At 39.0% G+C, this 13152-nt stretch overlaps 1 protein-coding gene across 12 annotated transcripts in view; it reads right to left on the bottom strand.

Annotated features, from left to right (window-relative positions):
* FN1 (fibronectin 1) overlaps positions 1–13152 on the bottom strand; it is a 71983-nt gene that overhangs the window by 16521 nt on the left and 42310 nt on the right. For 3 of the 12 annotated variants that reach the window (XM_060105732.1, XM_060105739.1, XM_060105736.1), the window contains 9 exons: positions 11963–12235; positions 10670–10852; positions 8457–8546; positions 5869–6150; positions 4798–4914; positions 3892–4056; positions 3208–3363; positions 2414–2527; positions 1105–1374 (listed from right to left, as the gene is read on the bottom strand). In XM_060105732.1, the coding sequence (XP_059961715.1) occupies positions 1105–1374; positions 2414–2527; positions 3208–3363; positions 3892–4056; positions 4798–4914; positions 5869–6150; positions 8457–8546; positions 10670–10852; positions 11963–12235 (1650 nt within the window). The remainder of the gene's footprint in view (positions 1–1104; positions 1375–2413; positions 2528–3207; positions 3364–3891; positions 4057–4797; positions 4915–5868; positions 6151–8456; positions 8547–10669; positions 10853–11962; positions 12236–13152) is intronic. The other 9 variants (XM_060105737.1, XM_060105742.1, XM_060105738.1 and 6 more) reach the window with 6 other exon arrangements.

Genomic DNA, 13152 nt, shown 5'->3' with positions numbered 1-13152 from the left:
TTCCAAGAAGTAGATAGGTTGTACTTGTTTGGTTGGGTGGGTACCCTAGTCAAGCAAAGATTCAGTACAAGAAAGGACAAAAGGGGGTGCAAAATGAAGAAAATGTTTGCTGAAAAAAATGTGTTTTTTATCCAGCAATGCTCAGAAACACTGGAAGCCCTTGGGGAAATGCCAAAACTCTAAGAGACTTAAGGTTTTAGCAGTTGGGTTTTTTTGCTTTTCCTTAATAAATTAAAGTCAAATTGACTTATTGGCCATTAGGATTGATCTTTCCATTTCTATGGCAAGATGAGCAGTAGCCCCTTTCTGATAGAAATTATCTTTGTATGGAAAACCATCTCACAGAGTATTTCATCCCTCCAAAGACAGAATTATGATTTTATTCTCTTTGTTTGGACTTCCTGGAAGATATCACTGCTAACTTTGAAGTATTCTCTGTGGTGCAGCAGCAGAAGAAAATTGGCTCACAACAGAAGCAGAAAAGAGAAGCAAAGAGCAATAATACGGATTGTCACCTCCAGGGTTATGCTGTCACGAGGAGACATCTTTAGCATTCCACTCTGCTTTAGAAATAAAGCATGAGAGGATAAAGAAGGTGGAAAGCATTTGCCCTATCAACTGTTTCCTATGTGTCTGATTCTCAATCCTTTAAGCAAATTATACACCTAGCACATGATCTCTAACCAGAGAAGGAAGGTCTTACCCACGTGTTCTCAGAATCCTGCTGCTATGAAATGGCCCAGTTTGGGTTCCTTAGGATGCCAAATTTCTTTCCTTTATATATAATGAGCATAAGTAACCACAGAGAGTCATGGCTTAGGAAATAATCCACAATTTTCATGTTCTCTTCCAATGTCTCACTTTATAACCTTGTTTGTAAACCAAGCTACTCCAAAATTTCCTTTTATTAGACTTTATCTAAATGTCACCTACATTTTATTGCTTATTACTATTCTTCTTTAAAGAGGGTCTTTCCTAATAGAGAGGTGGATTTTGGGGGTACCCACTTGCATGGGAATCAATAGCCTGATAAAGTATAATGCATTCAGCAGGGCATAAAGCCGCTGCTCCCATGAGCACCCAGCAGTGCAATTAACGATATACCTGTGGACTGGGTTCCAATCAGGGGCTGGCTCTCCATATCATCGTGCAAGGCAACCACACTGACTGTGTACTCAGAACCCGGCCTGAGGCCTTGCAGCTCTGCAGTCTCTTCTTCACCATCAGGTGCAGGGAATAGCTCATGGATTCCATCCTCAGGGCTCGAGTAGGTCACCCTGTACCTGGAAACTTGCCCCTGTGGGCTTTCCCAAGCAATTTTGATGGAATCGACATCCACATCAGTGAATGCCAGTCCTTTAGGGCGATCAATGTCTGTTAGGCAAATTAATGGTAAGAGGTTATGTGAAAAGCAAGTTGCGAAATAAGCATTTTTATAACATGCAAAGCAGTTCTGCAGATACCATTTTTCTTTGATGAATTAAATTCCAATTAACCCACTATTAAATGGAAAATTACTTGACCCTTGTTTAAGGTTTTTTGGTTCAGAAAATATTTAATGTCGCATCACTTATTAAAACATAGGTGTACATGAGATGCGGAGATACCCTGCAAAATGTCCCCACATGAGGATTTATTTATATTTATTTTAAGATATTCTACCAAGATTTGTTTTTGCAATGTGATGTTAGTCCCACAGACCTGGATTTTTTATACCTTGGAAATGGCAAAGTTGATTTTCTTTTTTTTTTTTTTTTTTCTTTGCAATACGCAGGCCTCTCACTGTTGTGGCCTCTCCCGTTGCGGAGCACAGGCTCTGGGCACACAGGCTCAGCGGCCATGGCTCACGGGCCCAGCCGCTCCACGGCATGTGGGATCCTCCCGGACCAGGGCACGAACCCGTGTCCCCTGCATCAGCAGGCGGACTCTCAACCACTGCGCCACCAGGGAAGCCCAGCAAAGTTGATTTTCAATGTTAGATTCAGATTGTTATATTCTTTCTTTAACTCTTCCCCTCCCCCGCCATTGAATATTGTAATGTATGTATATTTAATATAAATATAATATTTACATTAAACGTTGGTCCAGCCACAAATGCTCGAAACATGATAGTTTCATGAGGCACACTTCAATCAACTTTACCATCCAGTTGTAGAAAAGAAGGTGCTAGCAAAATAATTTGTAGATTTGCTATAGGCTAATAAGATTTTGCTGAGGCGATTTGAGCAGGAGAAATTCAAAGCACAGCAACTAACTATGGTAGTTCCACAACTTCTCTCCCTATATGTTCATTCCTTGGCACTGAGAAGGAAAAATGTTTGCAAAGAGCTCAGCTCAAGATACAAACTAGGTATCCAGATACCTAAGCACAAAATTTGACTTTGAACATGGAAAACAGGCACTGGTTACATACTGGTTACTGCTGTCTGAACCAGAGGCTGACTCTCTCCATTTCGATTCTGAGCGTAGACACTAACCACATACTCCACTGTGGGCTGCAAGCCTTCAATTGTCATTTCTGTTTGATCTGCAAAGGGAGTGAAAAGAAAGGCAGCATCTATGTCATTCACTCTGACAACCAAGTGACTTTCAGAGTTCAGTAGTAAATGCGTGGTGGCCTGGAATTTTCATTTGCAGAATTAGCATGAAAATATGGAGGAGTCACACATGGATTTCCTCTTGGACAGACACGTTCATTGCTAATACAAATTACCATATTGGAGTGAAGCCACACTGAAGGATATGCTCTAAAATTGAATATGATGCCACCAACAATGAATGATGCTGCTCTTGAAAAAATGAAAATTAACTGGACTTTAAAATATTGCCTTAGAATCCTAATTTCACAATTATTTTATATGAAAACAAAAACAAGAGCTAAAAGAATCTTTCAAAGTCAGTTAGGACCATCTCTGTCTTCTTAGTGTGCATGATAAACAAAACCACAAAGATGAACCTAATAATTTAAGATGTCCACACCATCAAACACTACTACACATGTAAAAACAGAAATGCACTCATCCTAAAAATTCTACCGTGGAGGGAGCTGTTAACAGCCTTGAGCCCCGAATTCACAAATGGGGAAACTCTGACACGTGATACGAAACTGTATAGTACTCAGAGCCAGGTAGTCATTTATTTAAAAAAGCATACTGTGCGGTCCTACTCTGTTTATCCTGATGTATGTGAGGTGCTGGCTATTCTTACCTGGACCTGCAGTCATTGTTTTCGATGGTCCTGGGCCATTTTTAGGAGTAGTGGTCACTCTGTAACCGGTTACAGGGGAACTTGAAGGCAGCCACCTGACACTAATGCTGTTGTCCTGGACATCAGTGACTTGCATCTGGGATGGTTTGTCAATTTCTACAAATAAAAACCAGGAGAAACCAATGAAGCCCCCGTCCATGGGGACAAGACTAGACAAGTCCTCATCTCCAGTTCTGATACAAATAGAATAATCTCTTACTACTATTAATGACCGCCAGGTGTTTCTTTTGCAGAAACACAGAGAATTTTGGGAGGTGGTGCCTGCATCTTGACACTACTGCCTATTTTCAAGATGGCTGCTGCATTCACAAAGAAACTACATTTCCTGTAGATGTTTGCCTCCTTACCTTATTAGCTCATCTATTCATTCATTAACAAATATTTACTGAACATCCTCTGTCCCTGTCTCTATTATAGGCTCATGGAATACATCAATCAACAAAACAGACAAAAATCCTTGCCCTTGGGGTGCTTCCTTGTATATCTGGCTCAAAACTCTGTAGCTGTTGCTTCATCTTATTAAAAAAGAAAATCAATTCCACAATGAAGAAAATACTTTGGGAGAACATAGTAAAAGCTATCTGAGTAAATGAGCCTCTGTCATCCCAGAAGAGGAGTCAGTACCTGTTCGGTAATCAATGGAAATGGGCTTGCTGCTTGCCGGGCTGTCCCCACGGCCAGTGACAGCATAAACGGTGATGGTGTAGTCTGCTCCAGGTTTAAGACCACTGATGGTAGCTGTAGACTTGCTCCCAGGCACAGTGAACTCCTGGACAGGGCTATTTCCTCCTGTTTGAAAAGGGATTAATTTAAAGTGTGAGGGGCTGAGAGACACTTAGGTATTAGAAATTTCTTGAGATAAAGAAATCACACTTACACTAGTAACTGAATTTACTAGTGTAAATTACACTTACACTAGTAACTGAATTAACATATTGAGAGCAGCTTGTAAGTTACATATTTGCTTATTCCCTTTAAAAAAGTGCTATTAAATAGGGCCTGAACAGAAAGGTCTATTTATTTATGCATGTAGTAAGCCTTGATGAGTGTGTAAAAATTGAGAGAAAATTGCAGTTCATGCTATTTTAACATTCCAGCTTTAACACGTGGTAGATTAAAATTAGAAAGGGAGAGAAGGTAAGTCCTCAACCCAAGGTTGCATATAGTGTGGTCTTTTTTCAAAATCTTAATGGAATACATTCATGTTAAATAAAATTTTGAAAATATAGGAAAGTAAAAGGAAGATAAATACAAATCACTTATCATTTCACCACTGATAATATACTTGTGAATTTAAAATCCTTCTTCCTCAGCTCTGTTGTTCCCCTCTAGTATTATACAAACAACTTTTTATCTTGATTTTGCCACCAGTTATGTCACACATATTTCCCACATACTCTTAGAAAGAAGTCAAGGCTCCAGCTAATGGACTTGTCAAAGCTTCTTTAATTATGTATCCATTGCTGGGCTTTCGTGTTACCCATGACAGAATACTCCATCAGAGTGTGAAGTAGCACTTCACTAACGCACCTGTTTCTCCATAGGTGATCCTGTAATATCTCACTGTGACGGCAGGAGCATCCCAGCTGATCAACAGGCTAGTGGGGGTTGCAGCAATGACTTCCAGGTCCCTTGGAACATCAGAAACTAGAAAAACATGGGAAAGTTTTCACATCTGTAACTTTCAAGGGATGCCCAGATCCACCTTTTGTTCATTTTCTGGATCACTGCCTTTAGAATTCCTTCATATAATAATGTAAGTACTACTCAAAATTAGCAAAATTAAAAATTATGAACAATGCAAAGTAAGGGGTGAAGGAGACAATTCAAATCGTGGTAAGATGATTAGTTCAAGTGTATTGGAGAGTTTTCCCCTCAACTTCTTATTTAAAAAATTTTTTAAACCACGTAAAAGTGATAAAAATTATATAATGGACACCCATACTCCCTTCCCTTAGGGAATTTGCCACATTTCCTTGTCTCTCTCTATCTTTTTGTTAATCTATTTGAGACTGAAGTACAGATATGATGATACTTCTCCCCTAAGTACTTAAGCATCTATCTTATAAGAACAAGTACACGATTATATTAAAATAAATTTTAAGAGAACTTTGAAACAGAGTGTTTTCTACATTTTGAATAAAACTTCAGTTCTTAGAAATGCATAAATACCTAACTCAGGTGGGAAATTTCTTGAGATAAAGAAATTATCTTCTTTAATATATTCTCATAACCATGATCTATTTTTTTAAGAGATGATGACTCAGGGACTTCCCTGGTGGTCCAGTGGGTAAGACTCTGCACTCCCAATGTGGGGGACCTGGCTTTGATCCCTGTAGGGGAACTAGATCCTGCATGCATGCCTCAACTGAGCGTTCGCACGCCGCAGCTGAGTCTGCATGCCGCAACTAAAAGATCCCACATGCTGCAATGAAGATCCCATGTGCCGCAGCTAAGACCCAGCACAGTCAAAATAAGTAAATAAATTAAAAAAAAAAAAGAGAGAGATGATGACTCAGACAACACAAAGCTATGTCTCAGAAGCTATCACCTGCATAGGAAAGTCCTCTGAGTTTCTTTGCAGACCAGAAAACAACTTACCTGTTGTTTGCTGGCCAACCAAGGAAGGACTTTCCTCTTTGCCATTAAGAGCGACAATGCTGACCACATAATCTGTGCCCGGATTGAGATTGGTGAGAGTGATGGAATTCCGAGAGGGGGGCACTCGATCCTCCCGAGGTCTTCCACTCATGTGATCAGGATGATGGCGGATCTTGTAGCCGGTGATGGTAGCTCGAGGAGCAATCCAATGGACAGTGAAAGAGGTGGCAGTGATATCAGAAAAGTCAATGCCAGTTGGGGAATCGAGACCTGTTTTTGCCACTCAGGGGAGGAAGAGATAAAAGGGAAAAAAAAGACACCACCAACTTAGGAAGTGAGGAAGAATGTAAGGGAAAGTAATATCCATCCAGTGTTTCCATCCTTTTCCACTAACACAGTGAATTGTCATGAACCTCAGGTTATGATACACTGATTCTAAGCCACAGATAAATTTCAAAATCATAAACTGACTCTGTTCAAAACGTCCAAAAGCATTCTTTTCTTTTTTTTTTGCTAAGTAATCCAAGTGATTTCCACATCACATTTGAAGACAGGTGTGTGAGGTATTCTGGGAATTGATATTTTTGAAGGTTTCAGTGTTCAAGTATTCTATTTCTATCTTATAAGTGTACCTCTCAAAGTAAGGCAAGATCTGCCCACTCTCAGGTTAAGTGTTTGGCTCTCAAAGCTTTCTACACTCAAGAGGGAACTGCTATGTCAACAGGGTGGTAAGAATGCGAAACAAAAAACTTTCTAAAATGAAAAGAAGACATCATCCTGGACAAATTACAATGTAAGTAATTCCTCATGAATTGAGAATTTAGTGCATTGCAGAAAAATTAACAAAAATTTATAGTTGATCTCAAATTCAAATCACTTAACCTCTCTGGGACTTCCAGCAATTTTCATTTTAGTTATAACATTTACTTACTCTATTCAATAATATACTCAAACCAAATTGAGATACCACAGCTGCTTTTTGGAAGCAAGTGGACTACAAGAAATAAATAAATGGCTATATTAAATTACACTTTTTTGAAAGGAAAAAATTAATAGAAGCACTCATATTTACTAAGGGACATAATATTATGGGATTCTATTCAACTTCTTTTTATAGTAAATGAATATTTCATCAAGTAGAAAAAAGAGATAAACTCGCTGGCTTAGTAAAGAGGGAAAATACTCAGATGACAATGAAAGTGTTGGGTCAGCCATTAGACAGATCTGCCTAATGAGAAGGGATTTCACCACCTCTCAATAATAGAGGTTATGAGATATTATTCTTGGGAGATTTTTTTTAAAAAGATAGACAACAAAGTTTCTGGACTAATTTCAGTCTTCCCTGGAAGCAGAGAGTATAATCTTAGTGATTGGAAGTCAGTGTAATAGTTGAATAAGGTGTCTTAATTTCTTTTAATCTATCAATACTTTTTTAATTGAAGTATAGTTGATTTACAATATTGTGTTAATTTCTGCTGTACAGCAAAGTGACTCAGTTATACATATATATACATTCTCTTTTTTTATATTCTTTTCCATTATGGTTTGTCATAGGTTATTGAATATTCCCTGTGCTATACTGTAGGACCTTGTTATTCATCCATCCTATATATAATAGTTTGCATCTGCTATTCCCAAACTCCAAGTCCTTTCCTCCCCACCCTCCTCCCCCATGGCAACCACAAATCTGTTCTCTATATCTGTAAGTCTGTTTTTGTTTCATAGATATGTTCATTTGTGTCATATTTTAGGTTCCACATATGTGATATCATATGGTATTTGTCTTTCTCTTTCTGAGTTACTTCACTTAGTATGATAATCTCTAGGTCCATCCATGTTGCTGCAAATGGCATTATTTTGTTCTTTTTTATGGCTGAGTAGTATCCATTGTGTGTGTGTGTGTGTATATATATATATGTGTATATATATACACACACACACACAGACACACACACACACCACATCTTCTTTATCCATTCATCTGCTGATGCACTTTTAGGTTGTTTCCATGTCTTGGATATTGTGAACAGTGCTGCTATGAGCATAGGAGTGCATGTATCTTTTTGAATTATAGTTTTGACTGGATGTATGCCCAGGAGTGGGATTTCTGGATCATATGGTAACTCTATTGTTAGTTTTCTGAGGAACCTCCATACTGTTTTCCACAGTGGCTGCACCAACTACATTCCCATAAGATGTCTTAATTTTTTTTTTTTTTTTTTGCGGTATGCGGGCCTCTCACTGTTGTGGCCTCCCCCGTTGCGGAGCACAGGCTCCGGACGCGCAGGCTCCGGACGCGCAGGCTCAGCGGCCATGGCTCACGGGCCCAGCCGCTCCGCGGCATGTGGGATCCTCCCAGACCGGGGCACGAACCCGTATCCCCTGCATCGGCAGGCGGACTCTCAACCACTTGCGCCACCAGGGAGGCCCAGATGTCTTAATTTTTAAGACCAGTGATCAAAGGTAATGACGAGGCGACAAGCACTCCCACAAAAATGGAGATGTATTTTTAGAAGTAGCACGGAATTTTGCTCTTTAAAATTGGTAGGTGAAAGCTACTCAATAAGCACGTTGCCCACATGACTCACCAGTTTTCTGTCTTCCTCTAAGAGGTACGCTCTCGTGCTGCTCGTAAACACTGGAGACGGTGACTAAATACTCTGTGCCAGGCAGGAGATCTGAAGAGGCAAGTTGGAATTATTTTTAAAATGTGCTTGAAAGAATGAAAAACCAAAGCACCCTTAGGACTATTTCAACGGATAAAATATCCAAGAGTCCTGTCCTAGAGCCTATTTACACCTAAGTGAATGTTGCTGCCTGGAGAGGGGCTGTCAGAAGGTGATGAGGAAGGGTCACCTGACCCTGTAGCATCTCTAAGCCCTGCCCCCAGCTCCACCTGTGTGGGTATGACTCAGCTGCATCTGAAATAAGACGGAGTTGCTGCAGCACAGTAATATTTCTATCATTCACTTAACAGCACGTCTGTTGAGGGCATGTGATAATGACTGTGGCACTGTGAATATCATTTACCTCTCACAATCACCCTAGCAGGTAGTTTGCTACCATTTTTTTTTTCTTTTTTAGTTTGCTACTTTTTAAAGCTGCTTTACTGCCAAACAATAAACTGAAAATATTTAAAGTGTCTAATTTGACAGATTTTGACAAATGTATACACTTGTGAAACCATCACCACATTCAAGATAATGAACATATCTATTACCTCCAAAAGTTTGGTTTACAATTATCCCCAGGTCCTAATGACAAAACTAAGGCACAGAGAAGTTATTTTTTCAATATATTTGCCCAAGATCACACAGGAGTTGAGCCTAAGCCAAGACCAGTGGTCTTAACAATTAACCCTTACTGAAAAAGGGTCATACTCATGGGAGTGATCGATTCTGTCCTATTAAGGTAAGAACAGAATACTTAAGAGTTGAATATATATTCCTGGGTCTCCTCTTCTCTCATTCTGAGGTACCAAAAGAGGTACAGAGTAAGGTTTCTAGCCATTGAACTCTTACTCAAAAGACCCCGATTCCCCTCTACACCACCTCCCCTTCTGCAGGGGCCCCTGAAGCACCAGACTAGGAGATGGGATGCTTGTACTCCCCTTTCCTCCTTCCTGCTGGGCGAAGGGCAATTTACTTAGCCACTGGAGACCTCAGTTGCTTCATCTGTAAAACAAGATAATAATGGCTTCTCTGGGGGGAAATGGCTACCTTGAGATCTAGAATAGAATCTAGAATAAGATCTTAGAGCATATGAATAACATGTGACAGGTCTATGGCTGAGGTGGGGCAGACAGAGGTCCTGAAGCACAGCCTTGTGTATTGGGTAATGCTGTAACTACTGATTCCAGAATGCTCCAGAACAGAATCATAGCCCCACTGATAGGCAGACATGAGGATTTCTCACCCTCAGCCACAGAATTGGAAACCAAGACTATGGTTGTGCTGAGCTGCCTTTCTTTGTATTTCACTCTCTAAAATATGTTTGAAAGATAGAGGATGTTTTCAGACCATCATTTGGTAATGTACCTAAATGTGAGCTGTTTCTCCCTTATGTAGAAGCTTTTGCTTTTTGTTCTTATATGTGTATTTTACTATTACAGTGAAAATAATGAGAAGCAACATGTGAAACAGCACCATGTTGCAGCCTCCTTTTATTTTCTTTAATAAAAAATATCAATTTCAAAGGGTAGAAACTAGAAACAATTTCCATAAATTGTTGTTGTTTATTTTAGTTTCAGTTGTTTTCTAAGTCCTCAGCCTTCAGAGAAATCCTACTAACAGATTCTTTTTGAAGTACAAATTACACTTCTGGCTCTTTCTTCAAATTAGAATCCTGACGTACCCTGAGTGACCAGTCACTGTTTCTAAGTTTTTAAATGCCAAATAGATTACCTGCTGACACGTAAATGAGAATAACACAGATACTGTGACACTAGTTTCAATCCTCATTTTTTCTCTCGTTAAACACTAAGATTTAGTCATATAATTTCTCTGGGCCCACATTTATTTTTATGTGCTTATTTGGAAGCAGAACTTGTTTGAAGTCTTTGAACTTCACTGTTGGTGTCTTTCCACTCTGATTTTTAAAGAGTTGTAGATATCAAAGATATATTAAAATAACAACAAACATGACATCTTTCAAAATGTATAGAGCTGCACGTTAGATTTGGAGTCTAGCCTGTAGTTCTGTTGCAGCTGTCTTAATCTTTCTTGCTCCCACCTGAGGACACAGAATCTCTTCCTTATGTGCTAGCTTAGTATTTATTGAACAAATATACTTGACCGCTTACTTGTTAAGAACACTGCATTGTCTGAAGGAGAAACTGACAATTCTGCAACATCCTCCTCATTTTTCACAGGCGAGTAGCGCACCAGTAAGTTGGTCAATTCAATGGATGGAGGTGGGGCCCAGGTGACACGCATCGTGTCGGGACCAACATTGGTAAATCGCAGGTCAGTGGGAGGAGGGACAGCTGGTTTCAAATAAGAAGGAAGACTAAGTTAATGTCACTTAAAAATTAAAGCTAACAAGAATAGCTGGAAAGGTAAAACCAGTATTTCATGCATATAGGAAACGAGTCATCATCATGCAAATAGTCTAATCTAAATCATAGTGAACTACTGCTAAAAATAAAACACTACACCCAGTACTGTTAGGCCCCTTTAACCTTTCTGCCATCAATATATTTTAAAGGGTCAATTTAATTCACTTTCAAATACATAAAATCCATGTACATAATTAATACCACTGATGATTATTTAATCCCAGGCTGAAGAGGCTTAGGTTGCTACACAGCAAAGAGAAACATAGCAATACTTTCCAAAGATACACATGCACACAGACAAAAACACAAGAGGGTCTTAAATTTCCCCCTGACAGGAGTGACTACAGCTACTGCCATAGCTACAATTCCATTCAGTGAATTCTACTTACAAGTGAAAGGGGTTCATGCAAATTGGTTCTCAGCATGTTTCTTACCATGCAGGGCAGAGAACCTTTATAATGTTGCATGCTGGTCCCCAGACTGTGGTTAAAGAGGAGTTTCTTTACCTCACCATGGCAATGAAATCTAGAATGTTCCAAAGTCTCTTTCTCCTACCGCAAAAAAAACCTCCTTCCACTCTACCCTAAATTTCAATCAATTTTTAGACAGTCACAAAGAAGGAACATGGTAGAGTTTATCAAATAACAGAAAGAAGGGTCTAATGTTACATTTTGGAAGTACATTTCTTCTGGTTAACTGGTGCTAATGATACAATTTGGTTTTAATGTTAGATTTTTAAAAAATAATTCTAGGTCGACAAATTCAATTAACTTTTTCCATTTTGTATTTGATAGATCAGATATCTATCTCTGGCTTTACACATCTTCATGGTTTAAACGAAAATGTACTTAAGACTATTGTATATATCTTCATCCAATCAGTTTGGCATATGTATTCCACTCCTTACCAATCGATCCACCCTCTCACTCTTGGGCAAATTGCTGGCTTTTCCCTTGAAACATCCACATTTAACCAGAGTGACTGGTGGAAGCATGCAACACCATCCATGTCTCAAAAACAGAAGTTTTCAAAATTCACCGGTTTGTTGTGTCAGTGTAGTAGGGGCACTCTCTCCGCCATTAATGAGAGTGATAACGCTGATGTCATAGTCAATGCCAGGCTCCAGCCCTGTAACTGTGTAGTATCCTACTGAGGAGTCCACAAAATCTTCAAAAATAGGGATACCTTCTCCTGCCGCAACTACTGTGATGCGGTACCCAATAATGGTGGAAGAGTTTAGCGGGGTCCACCTCAGGCCGATGCTTGAATCGGTTATATCAACAAAGCTTAGGTCAGTGAGTTGGGGCACCTCTATTGAGTTACAAAGCAAAGGAGGGCAAAGGAAAACAGAGGCAAAAAAGAGGAAAAAATAAAGCAGTGTACATCAGGTTACTAGTGGTAAAACTGATAGTGTTAAAGCAATGATGGTAATATGCAATCTGCTCCAAATTATCTGAAAAGACTATTTAAGCACCATGAATAGTTTCCCCGGGAGAATAAAACAGGTTACAATATTACTTTAGGGATTTTTGTTTGTTTTTTGAAAATCCCCCAAACAGTAAAATTTAAATCTCTCAGGTTCTAAAAATTATAGTCCTGTTTAGGATGTCGAAACCATTCTTAGAACCTAGACATAATACCTGTAGTAAGTATCAGCAAAGTTAAAAAAAAAATCCAAAACTATTTTAGTAGGAAAATAAAACTTTCATGAAGAGGGTTAAAAAAATTGATTGATGAGTTTTTCTTTTTTTTTTCCCAATAGAAAAACTCATGACAACATCATGGTCATAATGCTAATGCATTATGAATGTATGGTATAAAATGTGCCACTCCAAAGCACATTCAGGGGAAAGACAGATAGGCCTGAGTCCAAGGCTACTGTTAATATTTTATTCATTTCATAATCAAAATTATTTAAGTAGCATTAGTAAAAGCATTCCACCAAATAATGCAAAGAACACAATTTTGTCCAATGCTTTCATCTGTCACAATTCAGTTTGGGGCAAACAACAAACCTATCCCTAGATAGGTCCTTTCAATGTTGTCATTCAGTCCATAAGAAAGAACACCCTAAAGGTGTGGCCTTTCTTTTTTTTTTTTTTTTTCAATTTAAAAAAAGGAATTTGAAACGGCACAATGAAGAAATGAATGTGTCAACCAAGAGCTATTGCAGTGCTCACATATGGAGACTGTAAGATCAGGCACAAATGTACGGATGGGATGCATTT

Source organism: Mesoplodon densirostris, chromosome 8, assembly GCF_025265405.1.
Source record: "Mesoplodon densirostris isolate mMesDen1 chromosome 8, mMesDen1 primary haplotype, whole genome shotgun sequence".
Lineage (NCBI taxonomy): Eukaryota > Metazoa > Chordata > Mammalia > Artiodactyla > Ziphiidae > Mesoplodon > Mesoplodon densirostris.
Note: the sequence above shows the minus strand (reverse complement) of the source record. Positions and strands in the feature narration are given on the sequence as shown.